At 33.0% G+C, this 20,687-nt stretch overlaps 1 protein-coding gene across 7 annotated transcripts in view; it reads left to right on the forward strand.

The window, feature by feature from the left end:
* The first annotated feature begins 697 nt into the window (after positions 1 to 697).
* The window catches only part of LOC105218325 (polyamine-transporting ATPase 13A3), a 36,384-nt gene continuing 16,394 nt past the window's right edge, over positions 698 to 20,687 (forward strand). The window contains exons 1-4 of one of the 7 annotated variants that reach the window (XM_029044198.2): positions 698 to 857; positions 4,178 to 4,472; positions 5,574 to 6,359; positions 20,348 to 20,636. In XM_029044198.2, the coding sequence (XP_028900031.2) occupies positions 5,756 to 6,359; positions 20,348 to 20,636 (893 nt within the window). In that variant the 5' untranslated portion in view covers positions 698 to 857; positions 4,178 to 4,472; positions 5,574 to 5,755. Of the gene's footprint in view, positions 858 to 1,100; positions 3,693 to 4,177; positions 6,360 to 11,363; positions 11,905 to 11,989; positions 12,147 to 12,179; positions 12,301 to 20,188; positions 20,233 to 20,347; positions 20,637 to 20,687 lie in introns of those variants that run through there. The other 6 variants (XM_054235435.1, XM_011193843.3, XM_029044197.2 and 3 more) reach the window with 6 other exon arrangements.

Raw genomic sequence — 20,687 nt, forward strand, 5'->3', positions numbered from 1 at the left:
GTCAAATAAAAGTCACACTTTAATGGCTATACACTAATCTTTATTTCCAATTCCTTAAAACTTAACACTTTATTACTCAATACTCTAATTTACAACTCTAACTTATAACTTGTTTACACTTTGGTCGACAACTCTCTCCATAGAATTGTCCTCACTCGACAACTCTCTTATCAGAACTGTGTGTTGCTGCCAGCCCGGCAGCGCTTATATAGTCGATTGCTAACATGTTATCGTCACTCGAACATTCTGGCAACTACGAATATCGATGTCTAGATAGATCTGGATTCGATTGTCAATTCTAGTTTGTTCTTGTGCCATTTTCGTTACAGTAATTTAAGGTCTTTGTCGTAAATCATAATTTTACTATACCAAATGTTTACCAAAAATATAATTAAAGTTATGCTTTATCCACAGCAACTCGTTGCTGGATCTACTAGTACAACATAATTTTCATTTATAGAAGTATATTTGCTAACAAAGGAAACCTGATGCCTGAAATAAATTTCATCACATCTTTATATCAACCAATTATGTTTCCAATATCGTCTCCTACCCTTGTTACTAAAACTCATTAAAAACATGTAAATAAAATTTTTAAAGGTATTTATGTGTTTTTTTAATTCATATGCATCTCGATTTCTCTCGCATAGCCGTATCGTTTTCTAGGACATGTTTACCAAGTACAAAATAACTGCAACCCTGGCTGGAAACATCGATTAATATTTATATCGGTGCAATTAATGTCTTTTCATATTGCGGTTAATCTTAAAGTCAATTTCGCCAATAGTTTATTTGTTAAATTTAGAAAAAGAAGTGTTCAAAGAGATATTAAATAAGAGACTAAAATTGTAAAAAAGGTTTGCATTATAAATGTAACATTGTTAATCGCATATTAGGTGTGAAATCTGCTTGCAAATTTTGTGTTTTGGACTGCTGGTTAGGTCCCATGTGTGCTTTGATAAAAAATTGTTAAAGAGTAGGTCATGTGGAGGAACACAAGTGAGAAATAACAGCATTGAAGAAACTCGTAGGTGCTATAAGTTTTGTTATTGTGCAATGGTGAGCGTCTGTTAATGCCATATCTTTAACGTCCTGATGACACAAATTGGGTCTCAATTGCACAGTTTTCTTGTTGGTTTATTAACAAATTGCGGATATGAACTTTAAATCATGCTAATAGCACAATTCACTTAGAAAGTGAGCTTTATAAACAACAGACAGCTACTGATGAAGAATATCCTTTAAAATCGTATGTATGTGTAATAAATGGGAAATTCCAAGCAAAAACCCACAATGGCCGATAATTAGATGCAGTTTGATAGTGTAAATCTTGCAACTGTTCAAGGTGTTTGTCAATATTAAATAGTCTATCGTACATTTTGAGATGGAAAAAGTTGTTACATTAATGAAATCATGATCAAGTTATATAAAGACCACGCTATAGAGAATTACGCTTATTCAATAATATCTCAATTTAAGAAAACCAGCGTATACTAAAAACGCCCAATTCCTAACATTTAGTTTAACTTTCAGTTTGTTAATTTAACACATGCTGTCCAACCACACATTAATATTTTGTGTACTTTTCATATAATCAATAAAAGTCGGCGTTTTAAGTTATTTCATATGACGTTTTTAATGATGAAGATTTTATATGGTTGTTAATAGTATTTATTCTAACGTTATACAGCTTAACATCGTAATTGGCAATAAATGTGTTAAAAACGTATTCAACAAGTTAATACGCTAGAACCTGAAGGATTAAAAGGGTTCTAGCCGCCTCAATTTCCTCATTGAATAAATAAGTTCTCTAGTTTCTACTCCATTTACTGTTTTCTAATAAAACGAAAAATCCCGGTCATCCAAAAATATTTTTATTGCTTGTTATTATTATACATTCATTGTAAAAACTACAAATATTCTTATTATATCTCTAGGGATAAGCTAAAGGGTGTTTTTTTAGACATTTGGAAACGAAAAATAAAACAGATATAATTTAATGCTATGCCTAAGAATTTAGCTTTATTACAAATTTGAGGATTTGCCTTCATATTTTAAATTTCTTTAGCCACAAACTTCTGAGTATAAGTCAAGTAGCAGCAGTTAAAAAGTCCAATTCCGCAGAAAGTATTGACGTCTAAAAAAATCACCGGTCTTAAACCATTTTTCCATGATATTATTTTTTATTATTATTAAGTACTTCAGTTTATAACCAGTTAATCAGTTTTATTTAGATGTAGTAGAATTCTCAATGATTCTCCTTGTGTCATGAATTTTTAATAATTAAATATATTTCAGTCCTGTATGGGCTTTTTCGAGGACTCTGATTGTATCAGTACTTTGTAAGTTTAGTTGTAAATCACGGGCGCAACCCCTTGCAGCGGGGTTGTATTTTATTCTTACATCAAATTGGAATTGAGCCCAAGCCCGTGCCTGAGAAAGTTTAGGATGAAAGTTATTCCGTGTTGTAAGAATCTGTCTCTGCATCCAATAACAACGGAGTGCTTCAAATAACATCGATGAGCGTCAATATTATTTACGGGTACTGCTGCTGCAACAACTTCCACATGTACGTCACGTTCGCACACCTACGATTCCGATAGCTTCACTGAGACAGACCCTTACAATTTCAAAACCAGGGAGTCCAGAGAAAGTTCGAAAAGTTAAACAACTACTCAAATCTTGTAATTGACAAAGTTTTTTTTTATTACAATTACCGAAAAAAATTTTGAGCCAATATTTGGCGAAAATTTGAACAAAAATACAAATTTTAATATTTTAATTTTTTCCATCGTTCAATAATGAGATTTATCCATTTACCAAAGAAATATTTTTGTTTTTATACTCTCGCAACAAAGTTGCTGAAGAGATAACTTGAGTGATAATTGAGATATCTTAATGAAACGTGGAACACCGTGAGAGGGTTGCTTTCGAAAATGGGCAAAATCTGACAACTGCCACGCCCACAAAATGGCAAAAAGCGAAAACATATAAAGTGTCATAACTAAGCCATAAATAAAGTTATGGAAGTTAAATTTGGTACAGAAGATCACATTTGAGAGAGGCATATTTGGGTGGGGAAGTGGGCGTGGCAAACCTTGCAAACCAATAAAGATATATAAACCAAACTTTCTGCAGTCGGTTCCCTTACGTATCCTATCACATACCATGGAAATAGTTGAAATCGGATAATAACCACGCCCACCTCCCATACAAAGGTTAGGTTGAAAATTATTAAAAGTGCGCTAACTCACTAACGGAAAACATCAGAAACACTAAATTTTACAGGAGAAATGGCAGAAAGAAGTTGCACTGAGACTTTTTTACAAAGTGGAAAATGGGCGTGGTGTCGTATAACTAATGGGTCAAAAACCATATCTCAGGAACTACTCGACCAATCTCAATGAAATTCGGTATATACAATTTTCTTATATAATATTTCCTGATAACACATCAACATTGGGCAAAATCGGCTCACAACCACGACTACTTCCCATAAAACTCATTTTTGATTCCATCTCATTCCTCTACTTAATAATATATATGTAAATATGGAACCAATGAAGATAGCGGAAAAAAACTTTGCACAAATACTGTATATGATTGTGTCACTACTTATGAAAAAATTGCAGAAATCGGACTATAACTTTTCAAGGCCCCGGATATTGAACATGAAGAACTCAGTGGCTAAGGTAATTTTTCACCGAAAATATTGGTAAATCTCTCAGATATTTTAATTTAATTGAGACGGCATCTTTTTCTTCTAATAGTGTGTCTCTGTACCAAAAAATATTAAAATCGGGTCATAACTTCCCTTAGCTCCCATCTACATAACTATAGGTTGTTCAAAAATACGGTGGGCTTTACTCCACATGTATCGGTTAATATGTGAAATATCTGAGCCAAATTAAGTGAGCATATAAACTTGGATATAATGTATGTTGGTGGTCTTTTATTTTTTTTAGGGGAGTTGAGTTACCAACTGCTGAGTTTTCGGAATTTTTAAATAAAAATTTCAAAAAGTACTATGATTGTATTACATATATTAAAAAAATGTAAAAAAACACAATTTACCACTGAAAGCCACCTAACCCCTTAAAGCAAACAAAATATATATATTTATAATGTATACAATAAATATTATTAATTTAATATTATTTCGTTTTGTTTTTTGCAGATTTACACCAGTACCTGAATGAAAATATTACTCACATTTACAACATGTGTCGTTGCAAATAATAACTAATATATTTAATAAAAATAGCTCTTTGAATATGAATTTAAACCGCTTGATTGCCGGTCAATTAATATTTGTGAAACCTTGTTATATTTAAAAAATTACGTAAGCCGTATGGTTACATTAACTGCTATACAACCAATCATCATTCGCTTTCTTCGTTTAAGTTCGTTTAAGGATATCAAATAATAAAACGTAAAAATATATATTATTTAGATTGAGATTAATACTTTACGTAAGTGGAAAAAATAATTTTATTGAGCTAGTATGTTGACAATTTTAAACTTGAGCAGTTCGAATAAATAAAAATCTCCAGACAATATAAATAATTTACTCTGAAGTCATGTTGTTCCATCGCATCTTGTAAACAACAAGTTTATAAACCTTTAGAGCGTGTATTCCGTAGTGAATTCTTTGCTAAACAAGACATGTAAGCGGAAAGCAACAAATATTGATATTGATACACAGCAACTAAATTGTGGCAAAATTTTGCTCTAACTCACCAGCTTTGTTGGATGCGTCAGCCAAAGTATTATAACTTGAACTAATTGGAGTATCAAAAGTAAGCATAATATATAATAAATCGGATATTAAACAACTAGAAGCTTAAACAGAACGCTGAGATTATGTGGGAACAGTTAACTTGATTTGGATAGAATCATCTTATAACGCATAATTCTACTAAGAGAAAAATAGCGGAGCTTTGAAAAAATCTAGCTATCCTTGAGCGATGAAGTGCTATAAATATTACAAAGTATGTGGTTTTGTTAATTAAAAATAAAATAAAGTGAACACATAAATTACGAAAACATATAAATTGGGAAGTAGTATTGCCATATCAACAAATATATTTCTACGAGAAATAAATACTGAAACTACGATTTTTCGTTAATTATTTGCATGTCGTTTTCAAATGAAATGGCGCACAGTTTAATATGTTGCAATAATACGTATAGTAGCTGTCGCCGTGTTGAGCGTAATATGTTGGCAACTGATAGCAATCGCTGCAATATATTTTTTCTAAATAAACTACATTTTACCTGCGACAAAGCATACATGACGAAGAAGTTTCGAAGCTGACATTATCCCTAACAGCGCAAGGCGTGCAATTCGCTATACTACTGAGAAATAATTAAATAATAATAATAAAATGTGTTAAATATAAAAACAAACGTGCTTTCAAACGAAAATTAGTTTATAATAAAAAAATTTGAACTAACTTTGCATTAAAATTCTGCAATACAAATTATTGATAGTACTAAATCACGCGTACTTAATTTTCTCAATAACGGTAATATACAGTTTTAGACAATATAATTTTTCTTTTTCCAAAAAGTTTAACAACGCCATTATTTGAAAATATTATCAATCAATAAGATGTATAAATAAGTATGCTGAATGCATAAGAGGCAGTGTTGTTTCCGAAAGTCAAATCGTCATATTGTAAACAATTGTTGCTGGCTGGCTAGCAAAGCATGTATTTCAAAATAAATTAAATCCTTGCACTTTCTTGAAAATATGGCGTACTACACTGAAAGCCCAAATATTTCAACAACAACAACGGATGGTAATGCAGAAAATTGTGCCACGTCTAAAAAAGAGTTTGATTGCGTCGACAGTTACAACAAGAAAGATGTGAAGCGGCATCTGCACAGATTTGAGCATAATAAAAACAATATTGCAAAGATAGAGTGGTGGAACTCGCGGAATCCAACAGTGCTTGCGCCCAAATTTGCGTCAATGAACAATCACAGTGATATGCAGCTTCCAGACCAAAAGTGTGAATTTTTAGCCGAAAAAAAACTAAAAACCCCACCAGTTTCAATACCCTTACGGACATCCAAGGTGCACTTTACCGAGAATGGCATCCAGCAAGATAAAATGCTTTCAAATAATGATAACTTACGTCAACATAGCATCTCCAATAATAGCAGTGGTTCATCGCCTATAGATTTACCACCTACGAAACATGGTAATGTGATTTTTCAGCAACAGCAATTTCACACTAATATATCGAATATTTTGCCACCATCCAATGAGGCACGCCACAACAGCTTCAAAAACCATCGCGCCAACGACGATGAAGATCAAGTATCACAAGATTCTCAACTGCTTGCTAAAGGTAAGTCAAATATTAAGCAACTAATTACTAAAACAAATATAAAAAGGTTAATTAATAGTATGAAATCACTACTGATCGCCAGTCGCCATTTTTTTGCATATTATCTATTAATATCAATCCTCATTATAGTATCCAAATATGTCAAAAACAGAACAGACAGGATTGTAGTTTTGAGTAAAGCAATATATATTTTAATTGTAATCGGATTACACCTGAGAATTCTGTTTCATTGCTTATTATTATATTTATTATTTTAGTAGTATTTGGCTCTTCTACACTTATGTTATTCTATACATTTTGGTCATATTTTCTGTTGCATAAATGTGGCCACTTCTGCAAGACATTGTATTTAGGTTTTGAAATTCCGTGGTCATTCGGAAGTCCCTTGGCATTTCTGATAGCTACCTTCAGCAAAGAATAGTAGCGCTGCGCAAATCTTCAGAATTGGAGGATAGCAGTCGATAAGTATCCAATAACTATGAAAATGCTTAGTTTGATATACCGAAATATCTTTTAAATCTATTTGAAAATGTGCAAATATGTTTACTATAAACAAATAACATTTTAATTTTTAGCGTACTTCATAAGTGGAAGATCCAAAGGATTGGAACTATCTCTAATTAGCCGTTGAATTAATGCGACTCTCAAGCTTTCATCCCGACTCATGAAAAATAATTCATAACTATTCAACATAGTTCTTTTTTATATTTTTATACAAATAACTTATTTTTGTTCACGTTTTTGTATTTTTAACTGCACAAATTTGAACAATGCTGACAAGTATTTTCAAAATAATTGTCAAAAATGTAAACTCAGGGCTGTTATCTGCGTATTCTAGGATACTGAGCCTGATAGCCTATCGTAATATAACTACACTGGCGATTATTTTCCAGTAGCCTTACACAATTGGGGTGTCCCGTGGAACTTATGTATAACAATACTCTGTATATCTGTTTAAGTTAGTTTCTGGTGGCAACTTGAGTTCTGTTGTTATTGTTGTAGCGGCATAAAACATTTCCAAATAATTGTGAGGAATGCTGCCGATTTGACAGTTCTTGGCCGGAACAAAATCCACGTCCGTTCTTGTTACTTAAAACCGACTGTCGTGAGAAAGGACTCGAACTCTGTAATGGGTCGTGTTTGAACTCCGTCATTCACTGGGGGAAAGTCATTGTGAATAATGTAAAAAAATGCTACGAATCGCAACGTTACTGTGTAGGGTGGTCGCTATCTTGCGAAGGTGACAAACTTTTTTTACCCAAAATGGAGGAGATTGACTTGCATGACATGTGGTTTCAATTAGACGGTGTCATTTGCCACACAGCAATGGAAACAATGGAACTATTGGGAGCTGAGTTCCGTGAACTGTTTTCTTTACGTTTGGGATCTGTCAGTTGCTAGGAGGCCTATTTACAGACCCCAAAACGTGTGGTGTAACGTCTTTGAAATGTCTCTAGTTTATTGTTTATGGAGCTATGTTAGGACTCATGTCTATAGCAAACATGCTTCATTTCAAATTGTCGGGATCGGACTATCTGTACGTCTGTTTCACATATAAAACAATAATTCCAACAGGTTATCTCCCTTTTCAAATATAGAAACCAAGCACCAATAAAGATAACAGAAATGTAAAAATATCATCTGTCGTGTATAAATCGTCGAAATCGGGATATTTCAAAACTTGTTATATACCGTATCCTCAAACAATGACTAACTTTATGCTAAAAAATCGGCAACTATTGGACGCTAAGTACCCATATTTTTCTGAGACCTATGATCATACTATCCGCCATATATCTAATATAATTAGCTAATAAGAAACCGAGACCAGTGGTATAGTGCCAAAAATATATAAAATCGGTACAGTATTCGTACTATTCGTCATATATATGTACAACAATAGTCAATAAGTTCTTACATATATTTCAGTAGAAAAAAATTATGAAATTGGTCCATTGATTGTCGAATCTCCTAGATCATGAAATATTTTCGTTACGTCTTATTATCTAGAATGCTTTGTAGGGTCAAAAATTAATGAAGTCGGTCCAGACCTCGGTCCAACTGCCATGTATGTATATGGGATATATATGTATACATTTATCATAGTATTAGGTTAGTGAGTCTGTTGAAATTTTTGTTATCATGCAACCCTTTTTTTATTGTGTGAATAAGTGATGATAAGTGATACTGTTTAATATAAAATTATATATGTAAGCATAAATATACAAGATATAAACATTTTAGTGAAGTTTTTGTTGATAAAAAGTGTTAAGTATAACTGTAAAATTCGTAGTAAATCTAAAACATAGCATACACAAAATTGTTAAGTTTTAATTTTTTGAATTTCAACAACACATATAGTATATCTTAAAACGGTAGATATAATTAATCTGGAGCAGTATTTATAGCAGCACAAACAAAAATTATATGGATGAACAAATAATGAGTTATGCTGTCCACGGCAAGCGCGTTTTTTGAGACATCAAAGGAGTTAAGCTATCAACGGCTGAGTTTTCGGTATTTTTAAATAAAAATTTCACAAAATACCGTTGAAATATGTAGCTTTGTATATATTAAATTTTTTTAAAAAGTATGCTTTCAACCGCTAACCTCTCAAATTTAATTCATATCAAAAATTAGCTAATATTATTGATAAAGTCTTTATTAATTTAAGATAAGAATATACAGTAGTAGTACAGTAGTAGTGCCTATTGGCGAAGTGAGTTTCGCTTTAATTTTTTTCTTTTATGATATTGCCGCCGATCATTATTCTTGTTATATTCTACGAGGTTTAACGGCCATGTTATACAAAACAACAAGTGTGTAACACTTACCGTTACTTTTTTACAGCTAATTATATTACGATACCTATTTTTTTTGAGCGAGCAATAGAATAGTAGTGAACGGTGAACTGATACAAAAAAATCATTTTTACTAAAAAATATTTAATTTTATGATACAAAAAGTAAGTTTCCTGTCCTTAGTTTGTTATTCAATGAAAACTTCAAAAAAATGTGACTGTAAAGCTTTTTGTGGGCCGCGGGAAGCACTGTAGTGAAGAAAAACGAGAATGTATTCAATTTCTCATAAACTGCGGTAAAACCTACAAGGAAGTGGAAAAACTTGTAGGGTGTTTAGCCACTATGATTCGCAATGCCATTATTAATAAGAAAAAATACAAAAAAAGGCGCAAGGCGGATTCTTTCAGAGCAGTGTGAACGAAAAGTCGTATGTTGCGCTAAGACTCGGCCTACAATATCAGCTGAGAAGACTTCTACGTGAACATAATTAATATGCTCGCTGTCCTCTACAAATAACTTAAAAACAATTGAGTCTTTTTTTTGCCCAACACTGTATATAAATATATATTAACTCATTTCAAACTGGCTTCTTATTTTTGCCGAATACTGTATATATGAATATATGAATATTAACTCATTATATTTTTACTTGTTGAAATCACACCGCAATTAACTTTTTTAAGTATAAGCAATAAAATGGTTCATTGTCAATACCTTTACAACCCTATTGTTGTTGTTACACACATTCTCATGTCATCAGTGATTTACAATTATAATAACGTGCGGAATTATTTGTTTTACTCTCTAACTCTGTAAGCACTTCAATGTTGCTGAATGTGTTTAAATAATCAAATGTGATAAGACACTAAGATTAACAAAAAACTTACGGTGTAGTTTAGAATAGTTTTATACATATCATAATAAGACACACAATAATTCACATTGCAAATCACCTCCATATGCTTTGTTGTATTAGTAAATCAGCTCAGCGCTTTGTAGGGATATTTCTCAAAACTACAGAATAAATTCAACTCCACGGATCCGTGCATCCGTTTGTAAAGCAAAAGGGATACTCTTAAAGATGATAGAGGACATATTTACAGCTGCGAGCAGTGAAATAGTAGTGGATGTTACGAGTCTTATATATCTTTGATTTATGCAAAAAACCAATCAATTTTAACAACTTTTGAAATGCAAAAGTGGAGTATATTTTCCCGGCTATATTCATTAATAAAAAATAAAATGATTTGCAGATGTGCAAGATATGTTTTTTACAAAGATGTGTTTATGTGTGAAAATTATAGGGACCAGTAAAATAGTAGTAAAGAAATAAAAATTAAATAAAAAAAAATATTGGATGGTATTTGCAAGTTACTTCTATACGAATTCTTAGTACTTGGTAACATATTTTTTGATAAAAGCTATACAACACCTCTTCATAGAATCTACGAGACCCCGGGATCTTTTCAATGGTATACTTTACCATGCTTGCTGGACTATGGTCCACAACTCGTTGTTGGTTTTTGGGTTTATCATTCCAGACGGCTTTCTTGACGTCTGCCAACAGGTTTTCTATGGGATTGAGGTCAGGGGATTGAGCTGGCCAATTCATGACTTCCATTTCATTGACCCGAAACCACTCCTTTGCCACCCAGGTGGTGTAATTTGGGTCGTTATCCTGTCGTCCTCTGTATTTAAGGGGCATCTTACATACTGACGGGACCCTTTACCGCCGTATAGAACCACTTTCGAGTCGTCGGTCCACAAGATGTTGCGCCATTTTTCAATCGGCCAAGTTAGGTGCTCTTTCGTCATGCTATAAAAAAAGTGATTTTTTTTTGCTAAAATTATGTAAAAAAATTAATTTATTTTTTTTTATTTTTTCCAACGTTCATTAACTAGATTTATCCATTTACTAACGAAATATTTTTGTATTTTTATTTTGGTTGTACCAATAATGAGTTATGCTAAGCTCACGGTAAGTGTTTTTATTTTTTGAGATTTCAAGGGAGTAGAGTTACCAACGGCTGAGTTTTCGGTATTTTTAAATAAAACTTTTACAAATTACGCTCTTTTTCAACCCCTTCAGTGTTAAATTTTGTATGTTAATTTTTTCAATGAAATGTCTTTCTTTTTTTTTTAATAAAAATTAAACTTACTGTACTGAGCTTATAATAATACGAAATGTTTGCATATTTCATTTTCAAATAGATTTTTGAGAGTTTTTTTTTTTATTTAGCTACTGCTCTTATTGTTTAGTCCATCACTGTATACTGTATATAGCTGTGTACATAAACTAGCACTGTCTGAAACCCACAACAATGATAATTAGATGCGAAACACAAAAATATCTGATTGAATTGTTTGCTGACAGAGTAATAATCGTAACAAACGTTAGCTGTTAATGTTTAATTGCTGAATTTGTACTTGGCATCTGTGCTTAACAAAACCAAGGAATATCATTTCTATATCAAATGATATTTACAAACTTATGAAACCCATAATCAGTGTTATATTTACATACGCAACTAATTTTTTTTCTTCGGTGACATTTACACACAAACATTTAAACAAAAATAATAAAATAATTGCTCTCAGCATGCATGCACACACTTATAAATTATTATCGAGCACTAAAACACCAGTTCACATACATGTTTTATGAATATTTTTGTACATAGAGCAGTTCCAGTATTGTATGTACTTGAATATGAACACCAATTGTAGCAAACTGGCTGTAAATGGTGAGTTAAAGTTCCCAAAAATGCCTTGCTTATCAAAATTTATATTCTACAATCAATTAAGTTATTGCCACTTTTACTTTTTTCAACAATGCACAAACGAGTATATTCTACGGCGCGACTTATGAATGTTAGCATGTTGGTATGCATATATATGCCAGTCAATTACCGTTTGTGTTACGTAGATTGTCAATCGCGCGGGCGGCTGAATGCAAAGTAATCGAGTCTTCGTTAGGCGACGTGAAGTACGCAAGCAATTAAAAAAACAACAATTTTTTTTGGTTTTTTACTTATTGTCTTTATATAGCTTTTATGCGTCGACAAGCGAAGTCCACGCAGTACAGAACCTCGCCTAAAGCCTCATTACTAAATAAACGCTTTAGAAACTTCACTAATACTGTAAATATGTTTAACTTATATCGCTACTTTACGTTTCAAGATATAGCAATAGCGTTTATTATCAAATCTCATACCTGGCTACAATAAGTTTGGCTAAAATGCATTTTGTTAAGAAATAATATAAAGTATAATTAATATTACTAATAACCAGTAAATGGTAACGAAAGTTCAAACAATAAAAAAAAAATATTTAAATTATAAAACGCAATGTGAAAAAATATCAGTATATTACTAAACTCTAGCTGAAACAATTGACAATAATTTGTTTACCAACGAAGTGTTTTGCACATATATTTTGTTTACTCGTTTGTAACGAGTATATGTATATATAACATTAGGATGACGTGTCGAGTTGAAATTTGGATATTGAGTAAAAATGTAGATGCTTGCCACAAGCGTTCCTTTGCACCATGTGCACGCCTGCCTTCGTTAATCAAAAAGCTCTAAATTGCTATAACTAAGCCACAAATAAAACAATTTGGTAGAGTGTTATATTATACAGGCATGTTCTGTAAATCGTTCCATTTTTTGTTTTTTCGAAGATCATTAAATCGATTGTTTGGCAAGTTAAACGATATCGATTTTAAATTAAAATCAACGATTTATTGAATTAACGTTTGTTACTATAGCTGTCATCGATTGACTAAGCGTTATAGAGAAGCCAAAAGAACGCACTATCTTGTAATTCAAACAGACAGGCAGCACTTATGGTGCAAGTCTGCGCTAAAATGTAATCATGCGCAATAGTGCTGAACCATTTTCTTAGGTGGAGAAATACTTAAATCTGCACAAAAATATTTTTGTATCCCTTTGTTTCGAGCTACGTCTATGCTTTACGTGTTATTTAATAAATTAAAATGTATTTCAATGTAAAAACAACAAACATATTTATTTGTATTGTCATTTTCGTCTGAAATTTATCCTTTGAGTCGTTTTTACCATTGTGAATAGTATACATATGTAAAACAAAATTTGGCAGCACTCAGCAAGCGGCGATATAATTTTTAATAAGGTATCCGCATACTCTCCTGTACGAATTCAACTAGATAACATTGTTGTTGCTTTCACATGTAAATTTTTTGACAGACGAGCAGCGCCCAAAGATAGCGAGCAGAGAAGTGACCAATCGATGACAGCTAATATACGTTATTATTTTATTATTATATATTAATAAGTATATTAAGTGCCCCCCGCTGTTTAAGTGCCTTTTCCGCTTAAGTGACAACATTTTGCGGCATCATTGTTTTTCTGTAAATTTACATATAAAATTCCCCGCTTAAATGCCTGTAATATTTAGGCCACAAATACAAAATTATGTGCAATTTTCCTCTTTTAAGTGCCTTTTAATATTTTTGACATTGAATGCACTGAAAATTGCCAAAATGAAAACATATATATAGTTTTGTAATGTTTTTTTCGTTATATTTGTTGTTATTAATAACAAATAAATGTGGCTTTCATTTTAAAAGAAAAAAATATTAGATCGAAGTTTTTGAGAAAATGCTAGGTAAGTACCTCGAGGCACTTAATGGGGATTCATTTAAGTGCCTTTCCCGCTTAAGTGTCTCAAAAGTCTTGCTTGTTAAGGGGGCATTTAAGCGGGGATTACTGTATTAACAAAAAGTAAGGAATGTGTTGCCGGGATTTGAGGAATTTTCGCGGCCGTTGTGGGCATTAAAGATGCTCGTTTTGGCGCAGAAAATTAGTGAATCGGAAGAAGAACGTCCATCGACAAGCAGGGAAGCCGTGTTTGCCACAAGAGCAGCAAGTTTCCGAAATTGAAGAAGAAATACAAATAGTATGCACTCGTACAATCAACGTATTTATGCTGAAAAATCATTCTCTGTTAAAAAAGAGGATGTTCTTTCACAAAGAATTTTACCAGAGCTACATGAGTTCCATCAATACAAGCTCTCACTACAGGTATTCCAAATTTTTGCACAAAGTGAAGGTTTTTTCTGGAATCTACTTCTGAGCATAATTCACTTATGACACAAAATATGAATCATTGGGGATACAAATGTTGATGTTGTTCGTGTACCCAGAGCAATATCGGTATACTTTCCAACTGAACGTTGAAACGAACCTTCAGCAAAAAAACCTAAAGACTCAGTTATGCATACTTGACTCAGTACAGCTTAGACAAACATTACATGGAAAACATAGCTGCAGTTATACTACACATATAGAGAGCTGCAACTCCAGCTGTTTATTAGTATGGTTTGTGTGTAGTGTTGCCAGTTTTGAGTTGTAGAAATGTTAGAAGATCTAAAAAAATTGGTCAAGCGTATAAATTATAGCTGAATTATATTTGAATTTTAGAAACAATTTTATATTACATGAATTCGCTATATAAGTATTTCTGAGCAGATCACTCCAAATTCTTGCAGAGATGTGCAATAGTTATGTTTCTTATCTCGTATCGTATCGTATCGTATAACCAAAAGTTATTGGTTTATTTGTTCACTTTCACACAGGCAACTTCTGTTGCTAATTCTCGGGCGATTCTCTTTTGCTGTCGCCCCTTGCGTTCACACGTGCAATTCTTGTTCGACAACTCTGTTCGTGTTTTTCTGTCATTCTCTTTCATATAATTTTCTCAACTTCTTGTACGCATCGTTTCCAAGCTAAAAAATATATTTCATTAACTAATTTTTATCGTTATTCTCAATTTTCTAGCACATTTTAATTATATTATGCATATTTCTATATGTATTTGCAAATTACATACAAAATTAAATGATTAAATTCAAATTTTCAAATATATTGTAAACATTAATTTTAAAATGTGTGCAAATGCAACACTGTTACGTAACAGCGAACTGTTACGAATAAGAACACAAAGCGTGTTGCCTGAACACAGCAGACTCGGCGCGATTCTCCTCTCCTCGTCGCCCCCTCTCCATTAAAACTAAGAATTGCCGCGACAAAAATTGCCCGTGTGAAAGCGGTCTTTATTGCATTTAAAGTTGTACAAGTTTTTACGTTATAAGTAAAATAAAAGTTTTTTCATTAAACCCTTGAAAGAAATAATGGTATTTTTGGCCGAATTATTGTAACTTTTTTTTGAAGGTTTATAAATATGAGGTATGTATTAGTATCTTAACATATTTTATTTTTACCGAAAACATTCAGGCAACACTGGTACATTATCATAATTGAAGCAATGTGAATAAAAAGAGAAGCAATGAGCGAGAGGGAGCAGTTCAAATGTCAACATAACATAAAATTCTAAATTCAACGGACTACCAAGTCAAGTTCTGCGTACGGTATCAAGTACATTCAAAGCCTTTAAACAGATTTTTTATGTGATAGTCCTCACCTATGGCAATGCTAAGTCAAGTATGCATAATTGGGTCTTAAGACTTGTTGCCAATTTCCTTAATTACTTTTGGACGTTTCTATAAATAAATGTATGATTTTGTTTAGTATTTCTAAAAAAGTATGTTTACTTAACCGATAGTTGGAAACAAACCTGAAGCCAAAAGAAACCAACTCAAGTCAAGACACGTAGAAAGGTTTTAGCAAAACTTACGTTGCATCTGAAGCAGAAAGGGGATTAGAATGTGGTCTCTCAAATTCCGCCTTTCGATTCGACCTTCATAATATCGCTCACATCCGTTCAACACATAATCGTCCATAAAAACTTTGTTTCTTTAGTAAAAACTACTTAATTTCAAATGAGTTTAAATTTTTAACCGACGGATTTATTTTTATTTGTTTTGTCAAACAGTCACAAAGAAATCAGCTGTTTCGAATTTCAATTCTAAATCAACTGAATTCAAACGAATTGCAGAACACCTAAAACAGAGTCGTATGAATTGTCATTTCGGATCTGAATAGAAATCGCACGATTTTAAGAACATGCCTTTTTATATTTTTTTTTTGTAAATATTTCGCAAACAACTAAATTTATATAAACAAACTTACTAAAAACATTGCTCTTTGGTTTCTCATCATATCAGTATAACCACGCTCAACTTCTTAAAATGGTTATGTTGAAAACTACCTAAAGAAAAACAGAGAAGTATCAAATTTATAGTTAAGCTGGTTTAGAAGAGCTCTGCGCAGTTTTAATCCAAAACCTACATCTCTGTATCATTAAAATATAATATCTCTCGTGAGATATTTGTTCGAGTTAATGAATTGTTCGAGTCTTCAAATGTTATGTATTTTATTATATGTATTTGTTGTATCAATTTTTAAACTGTTAAATTTTTCTTACATTATTCAAAATATTAGAATTCTGTGGTTTGATTTTTAATGATTCAGGATAAACTGGTCAAACATTGTTTTTATTATATTCGTGTATGTAAGATGTAGGTTGCTTTCTAATTTTTAGAAAAAAAAATCCGATTTTATTCGCCGTTTTCGCACAATGATTACAGTACATTATTTTTTCTGGGGATAACTCTATCAACAGTAGCTCATTTTTTAGCTGTGCTAGAAATTGACACCGCTCGGATGAACTTATGCCTTATGGTCCATTTTCACCTTCAGCTTCAAATTCATCTCCAGAATTGCTTTCTGCAATGGGTGCCTCTTCAATCAAGATAAAGTCTTTAATCCAGTTATTTATTCTTCTTTTGCATCGTATTCGTCTGAGGAAATGGAAGTCAGTAAAGAATTTCGATAATGTAATTTTGATATTATTACGTTTTGATTCATTGGTTGATTCAATGCGTTGACAGTCGACAGCGAAAACATTACTGTAATCGAGCCATCTTCGGAATTTAATTCATACTTGTTTGGATGCAAAGGTGCGTTGTCCAGCAGAAGTAAAGCCTTATGAGGCAATTCGGCCTGTTTTGCCTTTCTGGCTTTCCCGGAAGAAGCATCCAATATAACCCGGATTCATCAGCGTTGTAAATTTGGTCTGGACATAGTCTAATTTCCTGATTTTTAGCTTGTTAAGCTACAAGCTCCACTAGTTCCGGTCGCGAAGCTGATAATAAGACGTATCGGGTAATTCTTGCTGTGTTGTACCATTTATAAAGTGCCTTTTCCATTGTGGGAAGTTTTGCAGCATGGAGCGTTTTTCGTTTTCCAGAGACCGATAGCGTAGTGTTAACACATTTTATCTGTTGTTCAATAACTTTGCAATTTCTCAGAAACACTAAATTTCACATACGAAATGGCAGATGGAAGCTGCACTCAGATTTTTTTTACAAAATGGAAAATGGGTGTGGCGTCGCCCACTTCTGGGTCAAAATCCATATCTCAGGAACTACTCGACCGATTTCAATGAAACTTGGTTTGTAATAGTTTGCTTACACCCCAACGATATGTTGTGAAAATAGGCCAAATCGCTTCACAACCACACCTACTTCCTATATACCAGAACTTTGAAGACTATCTGAATCGTTTACTTTACAATATATAAAGTAAGCACTAGTGAAGATATCGGTGCAGAACTTTGCACAAATACTATGTTTATAGTGTGGCAGCCCCATTCTAAAAATCACCGAAATCGGACCATAGGTTTTTAAGGACCCATATATCGAACACGAGGACCTCGGTGCTTCTAACCTAATATTATGGTTTCCAACTTTCAATGGACCTTATACAATAAAATTGTGTATTATATAATATAAAGAAAGTTAAATAAATAAATTGCGAGAGTATAAAATGTTCGGTTACACCCGAACTTAGTCCTTCCTTGTTACATTTGTTAGTAGCACTATTGAAGAATGAGTTCCTAAATTGTGAAATAAAAATTACGATCGTTCTATGGTTATAAACTGAGAAGCACTCCTTCCGGTTCCAGCGCGCTGCGTTTATAGTCTATTGATACTCTTTTGTCAAACACGTATTTCGTAGAAACAATGGTTGTGAAGATGACTGTTACACTGTTACACACTGTTGATTGGGGTTTCCATCCATACTATTATATTTTATGATTTTACAGCGAAATGCTTCCTGCGAGCTGTAGAATAGCTCTACTATAACTTTAGTAGGTTTTAAAAATTATTGCACATATAGAAGGTTGGGAAGACGGACAGCAAAATTCAATAAAAAACAATTACAGTTTCTGTATAAAAATTTAAGTCAGTGACGTGTTGGATATCAACGATGCATAAGTACCTTCACTATGAGACTTGGAATTAAATAGTTTTTCCATTTCCAGCGACATAATTTTATTTCATACGTCTTTTATTACATTCTTTAACTTGCTTGTCGCACATGATTTCGAATACTTATTTCCAGAAGAGCCCGTAGCTTGACTATCCCAATTTCTCAACACTTTGATTTAAATTTTGCTTAAGAATATTTAAATAATGAAACCCCTGATTGATGTTTCTGACTATCTCAGCAGCAGTTATTTTCGGTTTCTCGGTCGTCATACATACCACTAGAGCTGCAAAACTATCGATAGTCCGCCAGTAATATAACAAATGAAAAATGGGTGAACTTTGGGTCAAAATCTATATCTCGGATATTACTTGAGCTCTTTCAACCAAATTAGATACATTTCCCAGATACCGAATGTGAAGTCCTCTTGTTTATTAAAAATATGAGTAAATCTTGCTGCCAAAATAGCCCGATTACTCTCAAATAATTTCGTGAATAATAGGCAAATAAATTGTCTGTTAGTTAAGCACTTAAGCGCGGGTCACTGTACTAATATTTTTGGTTAGGTCAAGGGACTGTACTTTGTTACACCGAAATACTGCTGACGGTTCACCAAGACCCTTATGATTTAACAAACCGCTTGGCGATTAAACAAACCGTCTGGCGAATGATGAAGATGGAAGTGCTTGGATCCCTTTACCTTTTTCTAAGCAGCTTTGACAATGCCTGGCTTGGTCGCTAAACCACCGCAAGTGGGCCTATTGGACAGTGACCAGTAAGCACACCAATGATTGCGGCGAGCTGAGACTTCCTGAGCGACAGCAACTGGTGTAACCCTTTTCGATCCACCGCAAACCAGAAAGGCCACAAAGAGATCCAGCGCTATATACGAAACTAGCAGACCGCTCCGGCTTTGCACGGGTTTTAACAAACATTTCAAAAGTTATAAGTTTTTACACACTTATACACACTCTCCCATACATATGTATGTACTTTCCCGTTTCTTGCGTGGGTTCATATAAAATTATAAAATGAGGAAAATTCGAACATGAAATTATATTTTATTTGTAATGAGCTTAAACTTGTCACAACCTCTAGTCTTCAATGTCCGTTGTCTTTCTCTCTGATTATGAAAGCGTTGGGAACTCAGAGTTCGACTCTCGACTCCCTAGTGCAAGCTTGTATATTTCTAATATTTTGTTCGATAACGAATATTTTGTTTTCGACCCTCAAGCGCGTATTTGGGAGGTTTTGAAATTTAGTTCAGCAAGCAGCTGCGAACGCTTCCTACTCGACTCTCTGGCACGCGATTGCGATGCGAAGAGAATGACTTGAAAGACGATTTTCAGTTTAAGATTCTCCATCACGGAGTCTTTTTGATACCCTCACCTGAGAACTATTTCCAGAAAGTTGAGATTCTAGCAATAAATATAGCCTATGCCACTCGGGATGAATGTAGATTTCCAATGGTGAAAGAATTTTTGAAATCGGCATAGTAGTTTTTAGTTTATTCATTGCAAATATACATAAAAATCTTTCCTCTTTACAATACATTAGTAGTATAGATTATATGTCAATTTGTATTTTATGTCAGTTAAGCGCTTAAAAAGCTAGAACTTGCGAAAATATATATTAAAAGCAGCAAATAGAATTTAAAAGAAAAATCGAGTGCTTAAATGTAAGCTTAGTCAACCAGGACGTAAGTTGTCATTTACATCTTCTTCTTCTTTACTAATTCTTTGACATTGATGACAACAAAAGCGAGATTTTACACGGAGTGCTCGAAAATATTAAAAGGGTTCTAAATTTTTTGCAGCATCGTATCTTCAATGTGTAATAAAATAAATTGTGTTCAAGCAGGTACTTATCAATTTTCTTTTATAAAGTTTTACTATATACTTATATTGTATTTATTTTTATTTTATGAAAATGCATTGTCAATAGATTAATTAATTTTTTTTTGTTTTTTTTTCAGATCCCAAACCATGTTTTGGGTTCCTGAATGCGCAAGAAGATGATGAGATGCAAATTACTGGTTACAAGCGTTCCTTATTACGCACCATATTATGTTGGTTCTTCATATCGCTGACTGGTGGACTGTTGCGTCTTGTAATGCATTGGTGGCGTCATTGGTACCTGATTGCAACACACGAGAAATGTGCACTGGAAATCGCCGAAAAGGTTTTAATACAAGAGCACTACCAAGGCAAACACGTAATATATTATGTGAAGACAGTCGAAGAACTAAATGCTTCAATGCCGATGTATGTATTACATACGTTTAGAAATATTTGTCTTACGCATTAGTTTACAAT

The sequence above is a fragment of the Zeugodacus cucurbitae genome, chromosome X (genome assembly GCF_028554725.1).
Source record: "Zeugodacus cucurbitae isolate PBARC_wt_2022May chromosome X, idZeuCucr1.2, whole genome shotgun sequence".
NCBI lineage: Eukaryota > Metazoa > Arthropoda > Insecta > Diptera > Tephritidae > Zeugodacus > Zeugodacus cucurbitae.